At 47.4% G+C, this 17,740-nt stretch overlaps 2 protein-coding genes across 2 annotated transcripts; one reads left to right on the top strand and one right to left on the bottom strand.

The window, feature by feature from the left end:
* The first annotated feature begins 1,836 nt into the window (after positions 1-1,836).
* On the top strand, positions 1,837-13,105 carry LOC119363395 (translation initiation factor IF-2-like). Its single transcript, XM_037628740.1, has 6 exons — positions 1,837-2,064; positions 2,141-2,912; positions 4,029-4,225; positions 5,509-5,545; positions 5,647-5,711; positions 12,213-13,105. Exons 1-6 carry the CDS (start codon positions 1,970-1,972, stop codon positions 12,706-12,708), a joined length of 1,662 nt encoding a protein of 553 aa, XP_037484637.1. The 5' UTR covers positions 1,837-1,969; the 3' UTR covers positions 12,709-13,105.
* Positions 13,106-13,332: 227 nt separating this feature from the next.
* On the bottom strand, positions 13,333-15,807 carry LOC119363396. Its single transcript, XM_037628741.1, has 2 exons — positions 15,438-15,807; positions 13,333-13,662 (listed from the first exon to the last, which is right to left on the bottom strand). The coding sequence occupies exons 1-2, from the start codon at positions 15,737-15,739 to the stop codon at positions 13,605-13,607; spliced, it is 360 nt and encodes a 119-aa protein (XP_037484638.1). The 5' UTR covers positions 15,740-15,807; the 3' UTR covers positions 13,333-13,604.
* Positions 15,808-17,740: the final 1,933 nt, after the last annotated feature.

Below are 17,740 nucleotides of genomic sequence, written 5' to 3'. Positions count from 1 at the left end.
TATCATATAAGCATATCATATAATAGTCAACAATATACAAGATTTCAATAACTTATTTAAATTCTTACCATAAAGCTATGGGGGGCATCATATTTTCAACTACCAGCCGTACCGCTTACCACCACAACATGTATGTTTGCTTTTCCCTTGTGAGTAAGTTCCTACAACATGAAGCAAAAACTTAGTATGAGTGGGAGTGCATAAGTTTGAAATCTCAAGAGAAAGCCGAAGTATCATGTACGGTTTCTGACCTTGTTTATGAAGGACTCTGTTTGGGGGATCTGTTTATGACGGTTGTATGTTTGCGAGTCGCGTCCGTAGCTTTCAAAGTATTATGGAGCATGCTCTATATGCATTATGGACGCATTATGGAGGCTATACGGATTTGTCAACTCCAGCAGAGCTCACCCGCAAAAAAAAAACACTCCAGCGGAGCTGCTCTTACCTAGTCGTTTTACAAAGGTAAGTGTTTACAGCCGGCGCACCGGCTCAAAACTGCGCCGGTCGCACCCGCGTCTCGTGGGGCCCCGCACCGCTCTGCCCCTTTCCCTTATCTTCTTCCCTTCGATCTAGAGCGTTCTTGGCCATAATTCCCCACCGCTGCTACCCACCACTCCTTCTCCTTCTTCCAGCTCCCCTCCCCATCGGTGCTGCCCACCTCTCCCTCTCCTTCCTCCGCCTCCCTCACCATTGGGGCTCCCCACCTCTCCCCCTCCTTCCACCTCAAGCCGCCAGCGCTTCCACAAGCAGGCGGGGCTGCGACGACTGTCCAACGACAACTGCCGCGAAGCTTCAACACCGGTGCTACGACGGGGCGTCGACCGGTGTTGTGGACGGGAGAAGCCTTCGGCGCCGTGGATAGGAGAGTCCACCGGTGGTTCAACTTCAACGATGCCCATTGCTGGAACCGGCTCATGGCGGTGCTGGAACCAGCACTAATTTTTGCTACCATCGGCACTTTAGTTTGCTACCACCGACGCCAATTCTTTGCATTTTGTTACAACTGGTGTTTTGATTTGCTGGAACCAGCTTCAATTTTTGCTACAACTGCCGCATTCGCTTTTTGCTGGAAAAACGCCCAATTTTGCTACTTTGCTACAAATGGTGTTTTAATTTGCTACAACCAGTTTTAATTTTTGCTACCACTGGTGTCTTTGATTTTGCTAGAACATCCTTCCACAAAGGCTCCTTTTTTTGCATTTTTGCTTCCACTGTTTTTGGTTTTGCTGGAATTAAAATAAAGATTTGCTACTACTGCTGTTGGCTTTGAGCCATGGTTTTCTGCTGCTGAGCTTTTTTTGCTGGAACTATCATTTAATTGTGCTGGAAGTGACATTTTTTGTTGCAACCGCCTTCGCGTTTTGCTACGACTAGGGAAGTTTTTTGCTACATCCATGCATGGCTCCAGAGTCGGCGAGAAACACCGGAGACGACGACGGCGAGGGGCGGCAACCGGCGGCGAGGGGCGGCAACCGGCGGCGAGGGGCGGCAACCGGCGGCAAGGGCGGGGACCGGCGAGGGGCGGCAACCGGCGGCAAGGGCGCGGGCGGCGGCAAGCGCGATCCGCCATGGACACGGGCTGTTGGTCAACGCACGAGAGGAGGCATGAGGACGAAGCGGTACGTCCAGAGGATGCCGCATCCAGCGGCTGGGCATAAACAGATCGAGCGGCTACGCGCTGACCGGCCCAAATTTGGGCCGGCGCACCGGCGCCTATAAGCGCCCTTTTAACCCTCAGTTATCTTTCTATCTGGATACATACGACGCGAGTTACCCAAAGTGTGGAGCGCCAAAGTGCAAAATTCCCAACCCAGCCCATCAAACACTTCCCTCCCACAGGAAGCGCTACACAAACTTGGACCTGGAAAGCTTGAGGCGCCGGGCCCCGATCGATCAAGCGCACCTCCCTTCGGAGAGAGGCATCAGCCGTCCATCTCCGGCGCCGGCTGGCTCGACCTCGGCCGCAGTCATGTCGAAGAAGAAGGCGGTGACGACGATGACGCTCAAGGACTTCCACGGCGGCTCCATCCCCTCCGAGCTCCCTCTCCCCTCCGCCCCCGGCGTGTAAGTTCCCCAAACCCTAACCCCATCGACGACCCCTCGCCGCGCTGTAGCTGACCAACTGCTCCCGTTTTCGCAGCTCTGCACGACCGCCCGACCGCCCCACGGCCGCTCCGTCCGCCTCTTCCACTGCATCCGCGCGCCCGCGCACTCCCGCCGCTTCCTCCGCAGCGGCGGCGGCTGCCGCTGTCCCTTCCTTCCTCACCAATCCCTCCCGCATCGGCCGCCACTTCGATGAGGACGAGCGCACGCCCTTCGAGCTGGCCGCGCCTCGCCGCCCTGCGCCGTCGCCCCCGTCGTTCCCCTCCGTGCCGGCGGTGGCCCCCGCTAGATCTGGACCGGGTAACGCCTGGGGTGCGAAGAGGGAGGTCGCTCCAGCCGCGCCGCCGGTTGTTCCTGCCGCCAGCAGCGGTCAGATCTGGTCGGCGACGCGCATCGCGCAGGCGAGCGCTGTGGAGAAGGTAATCTCCGGTAGGTGGCATTTGTCGAAGCCCTCCTCCCCGCCCGCGTCTGTGTCGGCACCAGTGCTGGAGACTCAGGTGGTCCCGCCTGAGATGGAGAGGTCAGGGTTGGTTGGAACGAGAGGCTTTGACAGTGCCACCGAGAGGCCAAGGGCGTTGGCTGTGAGAGAGCTGGACGGTGCCATGGAGAGGCCAAGGTCAGTTGGATTAAGAGGGCTGGACGTTGCCATGGAGAAGGGTGTGGAACCAGTGAGGCCTGCATCACATGAAGGCAGGGTTGGGGAAGGGAAAATCGGAGAGGTGCCAGAAAGGCCCAAGCTGAAGCTACTTCCTCGTTCCAAGCCAATCGAATCCCCTGCACCATCACCTACCTATATTGAAGAGAAGCAGGTGACTACATCTGTTCCTTCTGAGTTTTATGCTGAGCTTATTTCTCTAGAAGATGGCCCTTTAACCTTGCGTGGTGTCACCTTTCTTCCTAGCCGATCTGATTGCAAATTGAAATTGCATGCATTGCATCAAGTAACATTATAGCCAAGGTAGTCGGAGTCGGGATTCGGAGCCGGATCGATTTTCCTTAGACAGAATCGAGTCGTAGTATCGAGTCGTGGAATCGAGGATTCTACTAGATTTACTCAAATAATATATTTTCTATCCACGGCAGAAATTTATATGGGTTCTATAGAGTTTAACACTAAATATAGAGCAAAAAACGTACACATCAATGCTAGCTTACATTTATGGAACATATATGGGAGGGAAATATATAAACATTTAAATCTTCAACATACGAGATTTACTTAGGAGGTTTATTAGAGTATGTGAATGGTCGATCACTTGTGTAGTTGACCTGTAGTGTTGAACCTTGAAGGGTCTTGCTCTCCTTCTCCGATCAATGTTGATGCATCCTCCTTCTCACGTCAATTCCATCCGTCGACAAGCCTAATCCTCAATTTTGATCTAGGGTTTCAGAGAGCCAGATCAAAGGTGTCATGAGTCATGCGAAAAGGGAGGGGAATAAGGGCTTGGGAGGGGAATAAAGGGTCATGAGTCATGCGAAAAGGGATCAGGATAATGGCATAGATTGTGCTACAACTAAACATATGGCTTAGATAAATTGTTAGAACCCTATATAGTCCATAGCATAATCGGGATTCTACAATTTTCTACAGGATTCTATGATTTGGATCGCGACTCAACATGGATTCTACTTGATCCGGATTCATAGTGGGACTTGGATCGACATGCTTCTGTGGGGTCGTGAAGTCGTAGGATTCTAGCAGTCGAGTCGGGATTCTGACTACCTTGATTATAGCAATAATAATAATTGATCAATATTGGTTATTCAAGCGGAGTTTGCAAACCATATAGGAGATATCTTCATGCGAAGCTACAGATGATTGCATTATGTAGTTTTTCTTCTTATTAGCTATTTTGATATCATTGGGTTCACTATGACATGGTGGAAATTTAATCTTTTTCCGTGGTGGTTTAACAATTGTATAGGTCCTTCCGGTCCCTGTGATAGCGAGTGTCATGCAGGTTGAGGTTGTTCATGAAGCGCGCCAGAATGTGATGGTAGCCAAAACGGGAGTGGCAGGGGCAGATGCTGAAAGCAGGGCAACAGTGGAGCGACCACGGCTGAATCTGAAACCTCGCTCTAATGGAGTGGGTCAGTCTGGTGAAAGTGCTGCTAAGGAGAGGTACACAGTGTTTAGCTTCTCATTTTGCTCTTGTAACTTCTCTATTTGCTTTGCAAGATATTCTTACATTTTTAACTTGATTGTTTGTTGCTTGCTGTAAATTGGCTCATATCTATTACATGTTATGTCATTGTTATATCATATAAATACCATACACTTTATAACCTGCTCAAGTTTGTATTATATTCCATCTTGTACCAACACCATATTTACTATTCCTGTTAATTGATCTACAATTAAGGTCCAATATGCGCAACTTTGATGCAGACCTGGTCTGTTCTGTTTGTTTGCACTACGTGTATTCTAACTACAAATGGCTGGTAGGCAGATCAAAATAACACCCAATATATCTAGGCCATGCCTCTCTTTTTACAATTGGCATGTAGTTCATGCTTACCCAAAGAGCACAAGGCAGGCACACCTGTCTTGCATTTCAGGGAGAGTTAATATCATCAGCTAGTGCCGATCACCTTGGTGTCACTGTTTTTCTGTTTGACAACTACTACCTCTAGTTCTTTATTTCATCCTGTATCTGGAATGAGTGATTTTTAAACATTTTAATACCATGCGGATGAGTTTATGTAAAAAATCTTCAATTTATTGTAATGGTACATATCATAGTTCTGATTTGGACAGTAGGAACCACAAGGCCACCTGCTATGGAGAAGTATTTAATTTTTATGTTTGATGTATGAGTGTCTGTAATAGTAGAATGGTACTTTGGTGCTGTTTTCTGTTATTTATTTACAACATCCCCATCCCTTATTTCTGAGAATGTTTAGAATCATTGTTTTGGCCCTATATACTGGTGCTGAATTTCTTGGGAAAATTTTGTTTTTGCCACTCTAGATTTTGCCAATTTTCCTTATGCCATTCCAGATTTTAACATTTCACTTTTGCCACTATTAGCTTTTGACAATTATCACAATTGCCATTCCGTGACAAGGGGAGCCTTGGCGCAGTGGTAAAGCTGCTGCCTTGTGACCATGAGGTCATGGGTTCAAGTCCTGGAAACAGCCTCTTACAGAAATGTAGGGAAAGGCTGCGTACTATAGACCCAAAGTGGTCGGACCCTTCCCTGGACCCTGCGCAAGCGGGAGCTACATGCACCAGGTTGCCCTTTTTTTTTTTTGCCACTCTTATCTTTGATGCCTAGTTCATTTACCGGTTCATTTACCGGTAGTATTTTATCACTACCTTGCCGTAGTTTTGCGATCACTGTTACTGTTACTATCATTGTTGTTTTTGTTGTATATAACTTATCTTGTTGTCCAATCTATTAGGCCATCCCTCTTTGGTGGTGCTCGCCCCCGGGAACAAGTATGTGCATCTGCTTTCTTACATCCACTCATGTGGTTTTAGTGGTGTGTTATTTTATGTTTATTTTTTCATTCTAACTGATTGTTCTTGTATGAAACCAGGTTCTCAGAGATCGTGGTGTGGATGCTTTGGCAAGTGACCTTGAGATCACCTCTCCAGTTGGCAGGTAGTTAACATGTAGACATGAACCAATTTATGTCTGTAGTATATTTGGTTGACATTATTACTAGCATTTTGCAGTCAAGGCATGTTTATTATTGTTGTTCATCTTGAATGTGTGATCTAGATTCTTCCTACTACCTTGCTATGATATATATTTGTGAGGCCCTAGGCTAGTCTCACAGATCAACAACAGGATTTGAGAGGGGATCAGGAAGAATAGGGAGGAGAAAAGGGGAAACCAGAGGAGGAGGAGAGGAACACGGGAGAGATGAGATTCAGATACTATTCATTAATCAACATAGTTCAGTACAGGGAACTGCCGCTGTATATAGGCACACACGCACTCACGGCACCCACACAGTGCACCCGGCCCACACGTCATACACATTGCAACCACCCAGCTGGTTAAGGAACACCAAGGCCCACCTGTAGGAGGCTGTCCGTCGATGCCAGTAACCTGACGGAGGCGGAGACGTGACACTCCCCTCCCCTTAAGATGCAGACCCTTCCCAAATTGGCGCCGCTGGAAAACGAGCGCGAAGCACATAGTAATCTTCCCAAGTCGCGTGCTCAGCTGGAACTCCATACCATTGGACTTTGATTTGAGGTATTGCTGCATTCCCTTTCTTGACCATGCGGCGTTCAAGAAAGAGTGACTGCTGAGAGATCCGGTGGCTCGGGCAGTTCTGCAAACACCGGAGAGTAATTGGCAGTAAATGGCTTCAACTGTGAGACATGAAAACAGGGTGGATGAGGCTATCTGACGGAAGTCAAGTCTGTATGCTGCAGCGCCAATGCGATCCGTAATGCGGAATGGGCCATATAACTTAAGTGCTAACTTGCGGCAAGGTCGATTGACCAAAGAAGACTGAGCATATGGTTGAAGTTTTATAAGAACCTCTTCACCAACTACAAATGTTCGGTCCTTGCGATGTTTGTCAGCCTGTGATTTGATACGTTGCTGGGCACGAAGCAAATGTTCCCGTAACATTTCCAAGAAATCCTCACGGTCAGCTGCCAATTCAGCAAGGGAAGTAGGCAATTCACCCGTGTCAATTGGCACCGTCCCGAAGTTTGGTTCTACCCATACAGAGCCTTGAACGGAGTGCATCCTAGAGAAGTATGATAGGAGGAATTATACCAGAATTCTGCCATCGGAAGCCACCGTTTCCACCTTGCCGGGCTGTCATGAACGGCACAACGTAGATACTGTTCTAAGCACTGGTTAACACGCTCCGTTTGCCCGTCCGTTTGGGGATGATAGGCTGCCGAGTAGCATAACTTGGTGCCTATCTCCTTGAAGAGCTTCCTCCAAAAAGAACTGGTAAACACCTTATCTCGGTCGGAAACAATAGATGCTGGAACTCCATGAAGGCGAACCACATTATCAATGAAAACCGTGGCTACGGACTGAGCTGTATAGGGGTGTTTCAGAGGCAAGAAGTGAGCATATTTAGTGAGTCGATCGACCACCACTAGGATTACCTCAAATCCTTCTGATTTCGGAAGCCCATCTATGAAATCCATGGTAATGTCCTTCCAAGGACGCGTAGGCACCGGCAAAGGCTGCAGCAGACCACCCGGATGTGTGCGCTCGTGTTTTGCTTGCTGACAAACTTGACACTGCTTTACCCAGTCCTCGACTTGTTGTTTCATGCCCGACCATTGGAATAACTTGGACACACGGTAATAAGTGGCTCTGACGCCTGAATGACCACCGACAGCGCTTGAATGCAAAGCACTGATGAGTTTTGTTTGTAGGGCAGAATTATTACCAAGCCACAGACGTCCTTGATATTTAATCAGTCCTTGATCAAGTGAATAACCGTGTTCATCCGGACTATGCACTGCCAGACGAGCCAATCGGTCCAGAGCTGATTGATCAGTTTGATAGGAATTCATAACCTCCTGCATCCACATTGGTTGGCAAGTCGAGACTGCTGTGATTGTGTACAAATGACCCACACGAGATAATGCATCTGCGGCATTGTTCTCCGAGCCTTTGCGATATTTAAACTGAAATTGAAGGCCCACCATCTTAGCCATGGCCTTGCGCTGAAGATCAGTAATGAGTTGCTGATCCTGTAAATGACAGAGGCTTCGATGGTCTGTAATGATAGTGAAGGGACCCCTCTCAAGGTAAGGGCGCCACTTGTCAATGGCCATAATGACAACCAAGACTTCCTTCTCATAGACAGACAACTTTTGATTGGCCACACCCAAAGCCCTGCTCAGATAGGCAATAGGATGGTTATTCTGTGAAAGTATGGCTCCAATTCCTGTAGCAGAAGCATCCGTTTCAACAGCAAAAGATTGTCTGAAATCCGGTAGAGCCAATACAGGAGTACTAGTCATAGCTGTTTTCAATTTTTGAAAAGCTACAGTGGCTTGCTCTGTCCAAGCAAAACCCTTCTTGGTCAGCAATTGAGTCAAGGGCTTGGCCAGAGTACCATAATTTTGGACAAACTTGCGGTAGTACCTGGTCAACCCAAGGAACCCACGCAATTCTGTAGCGTTGGTAGGTTGAGGCCACTGTTCCATCGCCCTAGTCTTCTCTGGATCTGTAGCCACACCTTCCGAAGAAATCACGTGACCCAAATATTGGATTTCAGTTTGAGCGAAAGAGCATTTGGAAAGCTTCACAAACAACTGATGCTCGCGCAAGGTCTGCAGTACCGAGCGGAGATGCTCCAAATGTTCCTCCCAAGTGGTACTGAAATCTAGAATGTCGTCCAAAAATGTGATAACATACTTGCGATTAGCTGGAGCAAAAATGCTGTTCATTAAGCACTGAAATGTTGGTGGTCCATTGGTCACGCCAAATGGCATAACACGGAATTGGAAGTGTCCCGAATGTGTCTTGAATGCAGTCTTCTCCTCATCCGGTTCATGCATACGGATTTTGTGATGACCTGCCCTGAGGTCCAGCTTGGAGAAATTTTTTGATCCTGCCAGTTCATCGAGTAATTCGTCAACCATAGCAAGAGGGAATTTGTTCTTCACAGTGATGGCGTTGAGTTCGCGGTAATCCACGCAGAAACGCCAGCTACCGTCTTTTTTCTTAACCAGAAGTACTGGCGATGCATACGGGCTCATACTAGGTTTCACAATCCCTGCCTTGATCATCTCTGCCACTTGTCGTTCAATCTCATCCTTTTGTTGTGGCGAGCATCGCTAAGGGCGAGAGTTAGGAGGGTTATGACCCACTTCCAAGGTGATTGCATGATCATACACTCTATGTGGGGGCAGGCCAGTTGAAGTTTCAAACACATCCTGGAAGTCTGTTAAAACTGCAATAAGATCTTCCAGATATGAGCCAAGCGTCGAAACAACATCACTTGAAGAAGGATCAACCACGGCCATAGCCCAAATATCATTGCCATGCAGAGCTTTGTCCAATTGCTCTACTGACATAGCTTGCAATTGCATAGTAGACACAGGCTGAACACCTTGAAGGGATATGGTAGTATCACCATGTACAAATTGTAATGATTTGCCCTCCCAATCGCAAACCATCGGACTGTGACACTTAAGCCAGTCCATTCCCAGCACTACATCATAGGCCCCCAGTTGTAGCACTCTCATTGGTGTCACAAAAGTGTGACCCTGCGCCCACCAAGTCAGATTAGGGGTTTGAAATTTGGATTCCATAGCTTGACCATTTGCAACTGTAACTTTCACTGCTGGAACAGAGACCAAATCCAACGAAGCACGCTTGGCAAAATTTTCATCCACGAAACTGTGACTACTGCCCGAGTCCACTAGTGCTAACATGACTTGGTTGCCCACCAATGCTCTTATGCGAATGGTTTCTGTATTGTCGGCTCCTGAAACAGCATGGGCTGAAATCTGACAGCACTCAGCTGTGGTGGGTTCAGTTAGTAATTCCAAAGCTTGCACTGCATCTTCAGTTAAAATTCCACCATGCTCTCCCAACTGGATAGTCAGCAGTTGCAATGGCTTCTTGCACTGATGTTCCTTACTATACTTATCTCCACATCGATAGCATAATCCATTAGCACGCCTAAAGTCTCTCAGCTGACGCTCCCTACCAAAATCATCCACTGCTTTCTTGTTGCCTTGTTGCATAGGCTGAATTGTAGTCGGAACTGACTGGTGTTGCATGTGACGTGGAAACCGTGGTTTAGTCTTTTGTAACTCCAATTCTTCCTCTTGGATCTTAGCTAAGCATACTGCCCTTGTGACACTAGTGGGTGCCTGTAACCTGACTGCAGCACGGATTTCATCCTTCAATCCCAACACAAACTGAGATATGAAAAACTTTGAGTTCAAGGAAGGATCTAATGCTATCAAATGGTACATTGCAGTCTCAAATGCAGACTTGTATTCAGTCACTGTGCCCTGTTGTTTCAGTTGCAGAAGATGAGTCATGTGAGATTCAAACTCCTCTTGACCAAACTCCAGTGCAACCTCGGCTGCAAAATCATCCCAGGGCCACAACCGGCGGTGGCGTTTGAACGCTTGCCACCACAACGCAGCATGTCCCTCCAAATATAAAGTTGCAGTCGCTTCGCTACCCACTGATGTGGCTGAACTTGGTACATCTCAAAACAAGTGACAGCCAAATCCAACCAAAGTCGTGGGTTCTCACCAGCGAAACGGGGAAAATTGTGCTTAGGCGGCTTGATGAACTGGTCATGACCTCGATTTGGTTGAAACTCGCGGCGCTGCTCAGGAACGTGCTCACGCGGTGGTTTGTAGTCGCGGCGAAGTGGTGCTTGTGGTTCCCGCACAACCACCGGATCAGCCACTGGATCCACTGGCGCAGTTAAGAACTCCTGACCCCCGGCTTGTTCCCCCGGCGCCCCGAGTAACGGCGGCTGCAGGTTGGCGAGCCGCGGCGCTGGGCGAGAGGTCGAGGTAGCGCCCAGCTCCGTGATCGCAGAGCCCGCCGGTGCCGCGCCTACCTCCGCTTGCCGGACTCTGATCTTGTCGACATGCTGCTGTGTAGTCTCGATCTGCTTGCTCAGATGAGACATCCTTGCATCCATGGCCTCAAACTTGGACAAAAGGGTCGCCAACGACGCCTGAATTGTCTCTGTGTTCTCCCCCATGGCCGAGAGGACCAAGTTGGTCTGCGCCGACGGCACGGGCGGCTTCGAAGGCGCCGTCGCTGCTCTCTCCGAGTCTAGCTAACCCCGCTCGGGATTTCGCGCAAAATCTGCCGAAGCAAAATTGCACCCTTCGCGGTGGAATTTTACAGCCTGACCAAGAGGATTTGAGCGCGAGCGGACGCGGATTCGTGGCTCTGATTACCAATTGTGAGGCCCTAGGCTAGTCTCACAGATCAACAACAGGATTTGAGAGGGGATCAGGAAGAATAGGGAGGAGAAAAGGGGAAACCAGAGGAGGAGAGGAACACGGGAGAGATGAGATTCAGATACTATTCATTAATCAACATAGTTCAGTACAGGGAACTGCCGCTGTATATAGGCACACACGCACTCACGGCACCCACACAGTGCACCCGGCCCACACGTCATACACATTGCAACCACCCAGCTGGTTAAGGAACACCAAGGCCCACCTGTAGGAGGCTGTCCGTCGATGCCAGTAACCTGACGGAGGCGGAGACGTGACAATATTGTGTAATTTTGATTTGTTTTCTGGAAGCTGCCAATTTAGCTGTTGCTGGTACCTAGTTAACCTTGTGCTGCCACATCGAGACAATCATACTTGTCGGGTTCCAGTGTATTATGCCAGTAAAACTTGTATAATTGTGTTAAATTTAGGTTGGAAATTACATGTGAACTGTAGTATATGTTCCCACCATAGGGACAGTGCAGAAGTGCTGGAACAGCTATCTGCAATAGAACGAAGAGGCATGGTTGTCTTGGCAGCCTACAGTTACAGAATTAGTGAGGACTGCTAGACGGGCCTTCGCTCTTAAGATAGTATAAGTTACAAATCGTATGCTGTTGACAACACTTCCCTTTATGCTGTTTCTATCAGGCCTGTATGTGCAACTTGCTTAGGCCTGGAAACCTAGATTTGTTTTCTTTGAATGCATTTGAAGCTAGAAATCAGATTCTGTCGTATTCTTATACTGCTGTAATCATTGTTGGGGAAATCGTTAACTGGTAGCTCCTCGGTTGGATGGCGAGTAGGGGATTAATCGGCTAATCGGTAAGTTAATCGGCCAATTAATCAATTAATCGGATGATTTATTAGTTTATCGGCTACTCGATGACCCTATGAGTAGGTATTAATCGGCAAGTTAACTGGTTAATCGGATGAATTCTTGAATAGGGGCTGTAATAAGTCATAAGGTTTATTTTGGAGTGTCAAGAAAGGATATTGATTATGTTTTTTTTTAGTTTTTACTCGGCTTATATGTTAATTTTCACTTTTCAGTAGCAACTTCACTTGTTATGCTTCTTTTTCCTAAGTAGTGGAAATGTTCTTTTAATTTTCTGCAAAGATTAATATAGATATGTGTCAAGTTGAAGATGTCACATTTACTAATAACCAGTGTGTCATCTAGGCCCAAAAATGAATTTGCAAAGGTCGAGCAGAAGGTTGAAGCTATGACCATTAACCCTTCAGGCGAAAAGGCTGAGAGTTTTGCAGTTGGTCACAGAGGCCCAAGGAATGCTGATAGGAAAGATTACAGGCGGGATACAGACAGGGCTGATGCATACAGGCCTACACGACGCGATGAGAACAGGAAGGTTTCTAGAGATGTCGAAAAGCAGCCTGAACAACAACGCCCAGAGCCTGAAACCTGGCGTAAACCAGTGGAGCCACCAAAGCCTGAGGTTACTGCACCTCGGTTTGGGAAAGCAGCGACTGCCTTGGAGCTCGCCCAAGCCTTCTCCAAGTCCATGTCTGATACTGTGCCGCAGTCTCGCTTGACCAGTGTTCCTAGTCCAAGAGTTCCTCCGAGCCCAGGGGCTAGGGATCAGGTTGGCTTTTCAAGGCTCACTGACAACGGGGCATTGCACTCTGGATCTTCACAGCGAAAGATTAACGGTTACTGATCCTGTGGCGAACATACACTATGATCCCGTGATGACACGGTTCAAATGTCATGGCCATCCTGAAGCACAGTCACTGCTTTACATTACAGCCTTGTTCAGTTGTTCCAGCACCGGGAAGTCGAATTGTGCGGTGCAGGAGGGGTGCTAGTCTCATTTTAGCAAACAAATGTTCCTCTTGTAAGTTGGTGGCCCATTTCCTCTCTTGATAACAGGAGATGAGAATTTATAAACTTTCTATTTGTCAGCCTGCTACCCGCCTGTGATATAAGCTGAGGAATAATTGCTACCCTTGTATTGGCATAGTTGGGCTTGCCGTGTATTGATTCTGGCGTGCTTGTTTTATGATGTTGCCAGATTAGGGTGTTTACACCCTCTTACCAAAATGATTTCATTGTGATTTCGTCAGCAAAGTTAATTATGATGTGAATGGCCTGTCACCAGTGTGTCTGATTGTACAATTCTTTCATGATTTGCTTCTTTATTTGCCCTCTGTGTTTTGCTGATCACAGGGATGAATGACCTGAATGTTGCAGAGTACAGTTGGATTTCTCCGGTCCTGCTATCCTATTTTCCGAAACTGGCTCTGTCGAACCTGGCCGACCAAATCATGCGGGATGACAAGAATTGTGAAGAATAGATCTAAACAGAGGCGCAACGCAAGTTGGATGGAAGCCGAAATAATAGACATAGATATTCACATGAGAAGCCAGCACTAGAAGGAATCGTAGAGGCATCAGCTTTGGGAGCTCATATTGGGCGCACAAACACAGAGAGGGTTCATGGTCAGACCACCACGTTGTCACTTGCCATCACGGCACACCACCACAGCGAGGTCGCCTGAGCACCACGTTGTCACTTGCCATCACGGCACACCACCACAGCGAGGTCGCCTGAGCTCAGAAGAGGAACGCCGTGGGCGCGAACGCCGGCAGCACCGTGGGCGCCCCGAAGCGCCTGCAGGTAGAGAGACAATAATTTGGGTCAGTTTTAGGGGCACAAGGAATACCGAAAGCAGTTGCATGTCCCGCTTGAAATGCACTAGTAACTTTACATGAAGCAGTTAAATTTCCGAGATTTTTCTTTTAAACGAGGCAAAAGACTTGCCATTTCATTAAATAAGGGAGAAGGTTTTAGACAGAAGCCGCAAGCGGCTGACAAAGAAAAATTACTCTCGCGGCATTACAATACTCAAGCGCTTGGCACCCGCCAAAGCCCAAAGCGACGCCTCGTGCTTGATCTTGTTGATGATGGCCATCGATGGAACCGCCACGTTGCGAAAGACTCTAGCATTCCTCTCAGACCAAACCTCCCAAGAGATGAGCATCATCAATGAGGCTAAGGCTTTGGGAGAGCGAGACGAGTCTGAAGGTTGCTGTCCCACCATTCTTTGACCGAAGCGCTCGCCGTCCGTGATTTTTGTACCACTGATGCCTTCCCTTGTGAAGGGCAAGTAGTACTAGCAGCACGCATCAGGGTCACATGCTCACTTGACTGGCCAGTGAGGCTTGTGTTTTGACTAACGATAAAGCAACAGGACGTCTCCGTCCGACACATGCACCCAGAATAGGGGTGGTGACTGGTGAGCTTGTCTACAGATCGATGGAGCTTGTCTACATGTTCATAGATTTTTTTTTCTGGGTGGTCCATTGTAGTTCTGCTGATGTACCAGAGAACAGTTTCAATCGAACAGACATAATTCCCATTAGTATAATTTCTAATTCTTGACTCCCGTTTCGAAAAAAAATAAAATTCTTGACTCTGTTAGTGCAATTTTTTCGAACAGATAAGATTTCGGACTGACAATATGTTTCAGACTAGATGCCGTGACGTGGAAGTGTGTGCCCGTACCGTACCGTTCTGCACAGCCAGAAGAACAGCATGGCTTAATTCTGCACTCACTAGATAATCATACCAAGCTGAAATCAACTGCTTGTGTAGGCTAGTTGACGATCGAAAAGCTGGACACAAGCTGCGGCGCCTGTGAACCCATTAACCATCCATCCCGGGTCAACTTTGTGCGAGTTGCAACTGAAATTAGGTGCCAAACAGCTGACCCACCAACTAACCCTTATCTCTACGTCCTGCTTCCAAGCAAGTAGATCATCAAGATCACGCTTTACAGCAACAGCAAACCAAGCTGTTGACAAAACTGCTTACGATATGGACTATCGCCACACACGCTTATATAATTAGCAAAACTGATATAATTATTACCTGTTAGAAGCAGCCATGGCCCACATAGGTTTCTCGTTGTTCATAAAATTTCACCAAAATTTTAGGATTTCTTTTATCATTTCAGTAAATACTAGGATATTTACATTTCGGTAAAAGAATATCTCAGCAATGCGTGGGTTCGATCGAGCCAAAGCCAAAAGATAATTCATTCTTTACCAGTTTTGTTCAAATGACTGGTTAAGAAGGATTGTACTCGTTGCTAGGTGGTCTATGGATATGAATATAGTAATTTTAATTTTTTTTGTGTGTTCTTTGTACCGACAAGCTGTTTTGGTGAGTAGATTGGACGATTTTCTCAAAACAAGAAGATGGTCACTCCCCTGCCTACCCAGCCGCGCACGCAGGCTAATCCAAGGTCAACGCACTGCATCCGTCAGATGGTCACTCCCCTGCCTACCCAGCCGGATCCAACGGCTGTGGCCTACTACGGTGCGCGCGCAAACCCGACGCCTCACACACGTGCGCACGCGGACACGGCACGGAACTGAACTTACCGGAAGTCGTCGTAGTCAGGCTGGAGCGAGCGAGGCGACGGCCTCGCCTTGGCCTTGGCAGCCCCCGGCTTCCCTTTCGCCTTGCCCTTGGCCTTTCCGGCGTCGGCCTTGGCGGCGGCCACCGCAGCGTCCTCGGAGATGGCGACTAGCGTCGGCTTCCACGACGACGGCCCCGACGAGGGCCTCCGCCGCCGCTTCTCCGCAGCGGACACAGGCGCCACCGGCACCGGAATCGGCTCCGCTGTCATCGCCGCCGCGGCCGATGTCCGGCGAGCGCGCCTCACGAACGCGAACAGCTTCATCGATTTCTTCTAGTGCTCTGGCGCTATGAACGTTAGCTATTTCTTGCACCAGCTGCCACCACGGAGGCTTTCTCATGAGGCTCCGGCCGATGAGGCTTATTATATCCGTGTTGCAGGCTTGCTGTTGCACCACTTGCTACTACTTGCTAACACAAAAGACCAAACTAACCTTGTTCCGCCCGCGATTTATTCATACATTGTCTACTTTCGCCTGAGGAAAAAAAGTTATATGTTTTTTAAATAACAAACTACACTAGTTTTCCTTTTTGAAATTGCTAACCCCTCATGCCAAACTACACTAGTTGCAAACAAGTTATAAGGGCAAGGGCACTTTAGGATTTTCTATTAGCAACAAATTACAAAAAAGACGCTAGTAGGTCGTTGTGCCGAATTTATCTAACTCAAGTGCGTTCCACATGCGCATCATACCTGCAGTTTGATTTATTTTTTTATAATTAGTTTGAGACTATGTGTGGTACTATATGTCGTCTGATAAAGCCAACATAATGTAAAAGTGACAATATATCATTATTTTGCTATTTCTTCACCCGTCACTTTTTTAATAATTTGCCATTTCCTTTTGCATTCTTCAAATGCAGCAAGTAAATATAGTTAGTTTGCGCTACTGGTCTATTCCAAATCAAGAAGCACCTAATTAAGTTCCTAACGAGGCCTTTACTTCACCCGAAAAAACGAGGCCTTTAGTTCATAACGTGGTAACTCTGCACACATTCATAACAAAATTAGATAGCTAGGAAAGAAATTCGGAGAAGTTATGATTATTATTTTCACTATAGAAAGATTGACCTTGCGTGCTAACAATTCTGGTATGGAGCAGAAAATCCATAATTATGTGAAAAGTTAAGAGTTTTCACTTCAGATGGCAGCAATATATAAGCATCATCTGGGCAAAACAAATCAACATGTATGCATACCAGAAAGAAAGAAAAGGTCTCTACCTTTGTGTTTCACAGTTTCTCCAGAGTCCTACTAAAGGTTAAAATTGACGACTCACACTCATCACCAGACAGTGAGACACTAACCACCATGTCACCGCCTTGACTACTGGTTAGTGCCACAGCCGTTGGATCATGATCGATCTCGATCCGATTGCTGGCCATTCCAAGACTGTTTCTTCCCTGGCTAACGCTTCAATTAATAATGATCTCGCCGCGAGTTGGAAATGGGTGGTGTCATGACGTGCATCTCTTCAGCAATTTCTTAATTATTGGAGTAGGTGTTTTCGTGGCCCTGTTGGTCTTCCATTAGTCCGATTCGTGTTGATAAGGGCATGGAAATGATCAGACCTGCACGTCACCTTGTGTATCGATCGACCTATCCATGCATGGTACTAGTAATTTCCATGGTTATCCTTTAATCTAGGTGCTACTACTATGTATAGCATGATGTGACGCAAATTAAATGGATTCTTATGACGAGGTCTTGTACTTTCACATGGGCGGCTAAAAGCTCACCCTGCTAATGTCGTTAAGTTGGAGTGGTGCCGGTGCGGCAGGGTCGCGTTCAGAGGATCCGAGCAAATCTTAGGGCGTCTCTAATTGAACTTCTAAATTTTAATAGCCCCTCAATCACCTTCTCAAATCTGGGCTCCTTAAATTTGAAGAGTTGAAAAACATGAATCTAACCGAACTCCTATACCCAAGGGGATGCATGTGTGGATGCCTCCTATTGTGGAGGCGCATACCCAGATTCGGGAACTGATGCCAGGCTAGGAGTAGATGGAGTGCCGCCACTCTTTCTGCCGTCGAAGGGGCATCGGAAGGCGACGCGTGCGAGCTTATTGTAGCTAGTTTATTGTCACCCTATGTTACCTCTACTACATGATATTGTAGTTAGCTTATTTAAATTATGTGAATTAGAGGGCAAACATATAAAAAAACTGTCCAGAAGAGTAGATACGTTTGTCGTTTGAGACTTACCATATATACAAATGATGATTTAATGTACAATTACTTCATTAAAAATAAGTACTGAGAAAAA

The sequence above is a fragment of the Triticum dicoccoides genome, chromosome 2B (genome assembly GCF_002162155.2).
Source record: "Triticum dicoccoides isolate Atlit2015 ecotype Zavitan chromosome 2B, WEW_v2.0, whole genome shotgun sequence".
In the NCBI taxonomy this organism is placed as follows: domain Eukaryota; kingdom Viridiplantae; phylum Streptophyta; class Magnoliopsida; order Poales; family Poaceae; genus Triticum; species Triticum dicoccoides.
This window is presented reverse-complemented; position numbering and strand designations above follow the sequence as displayed.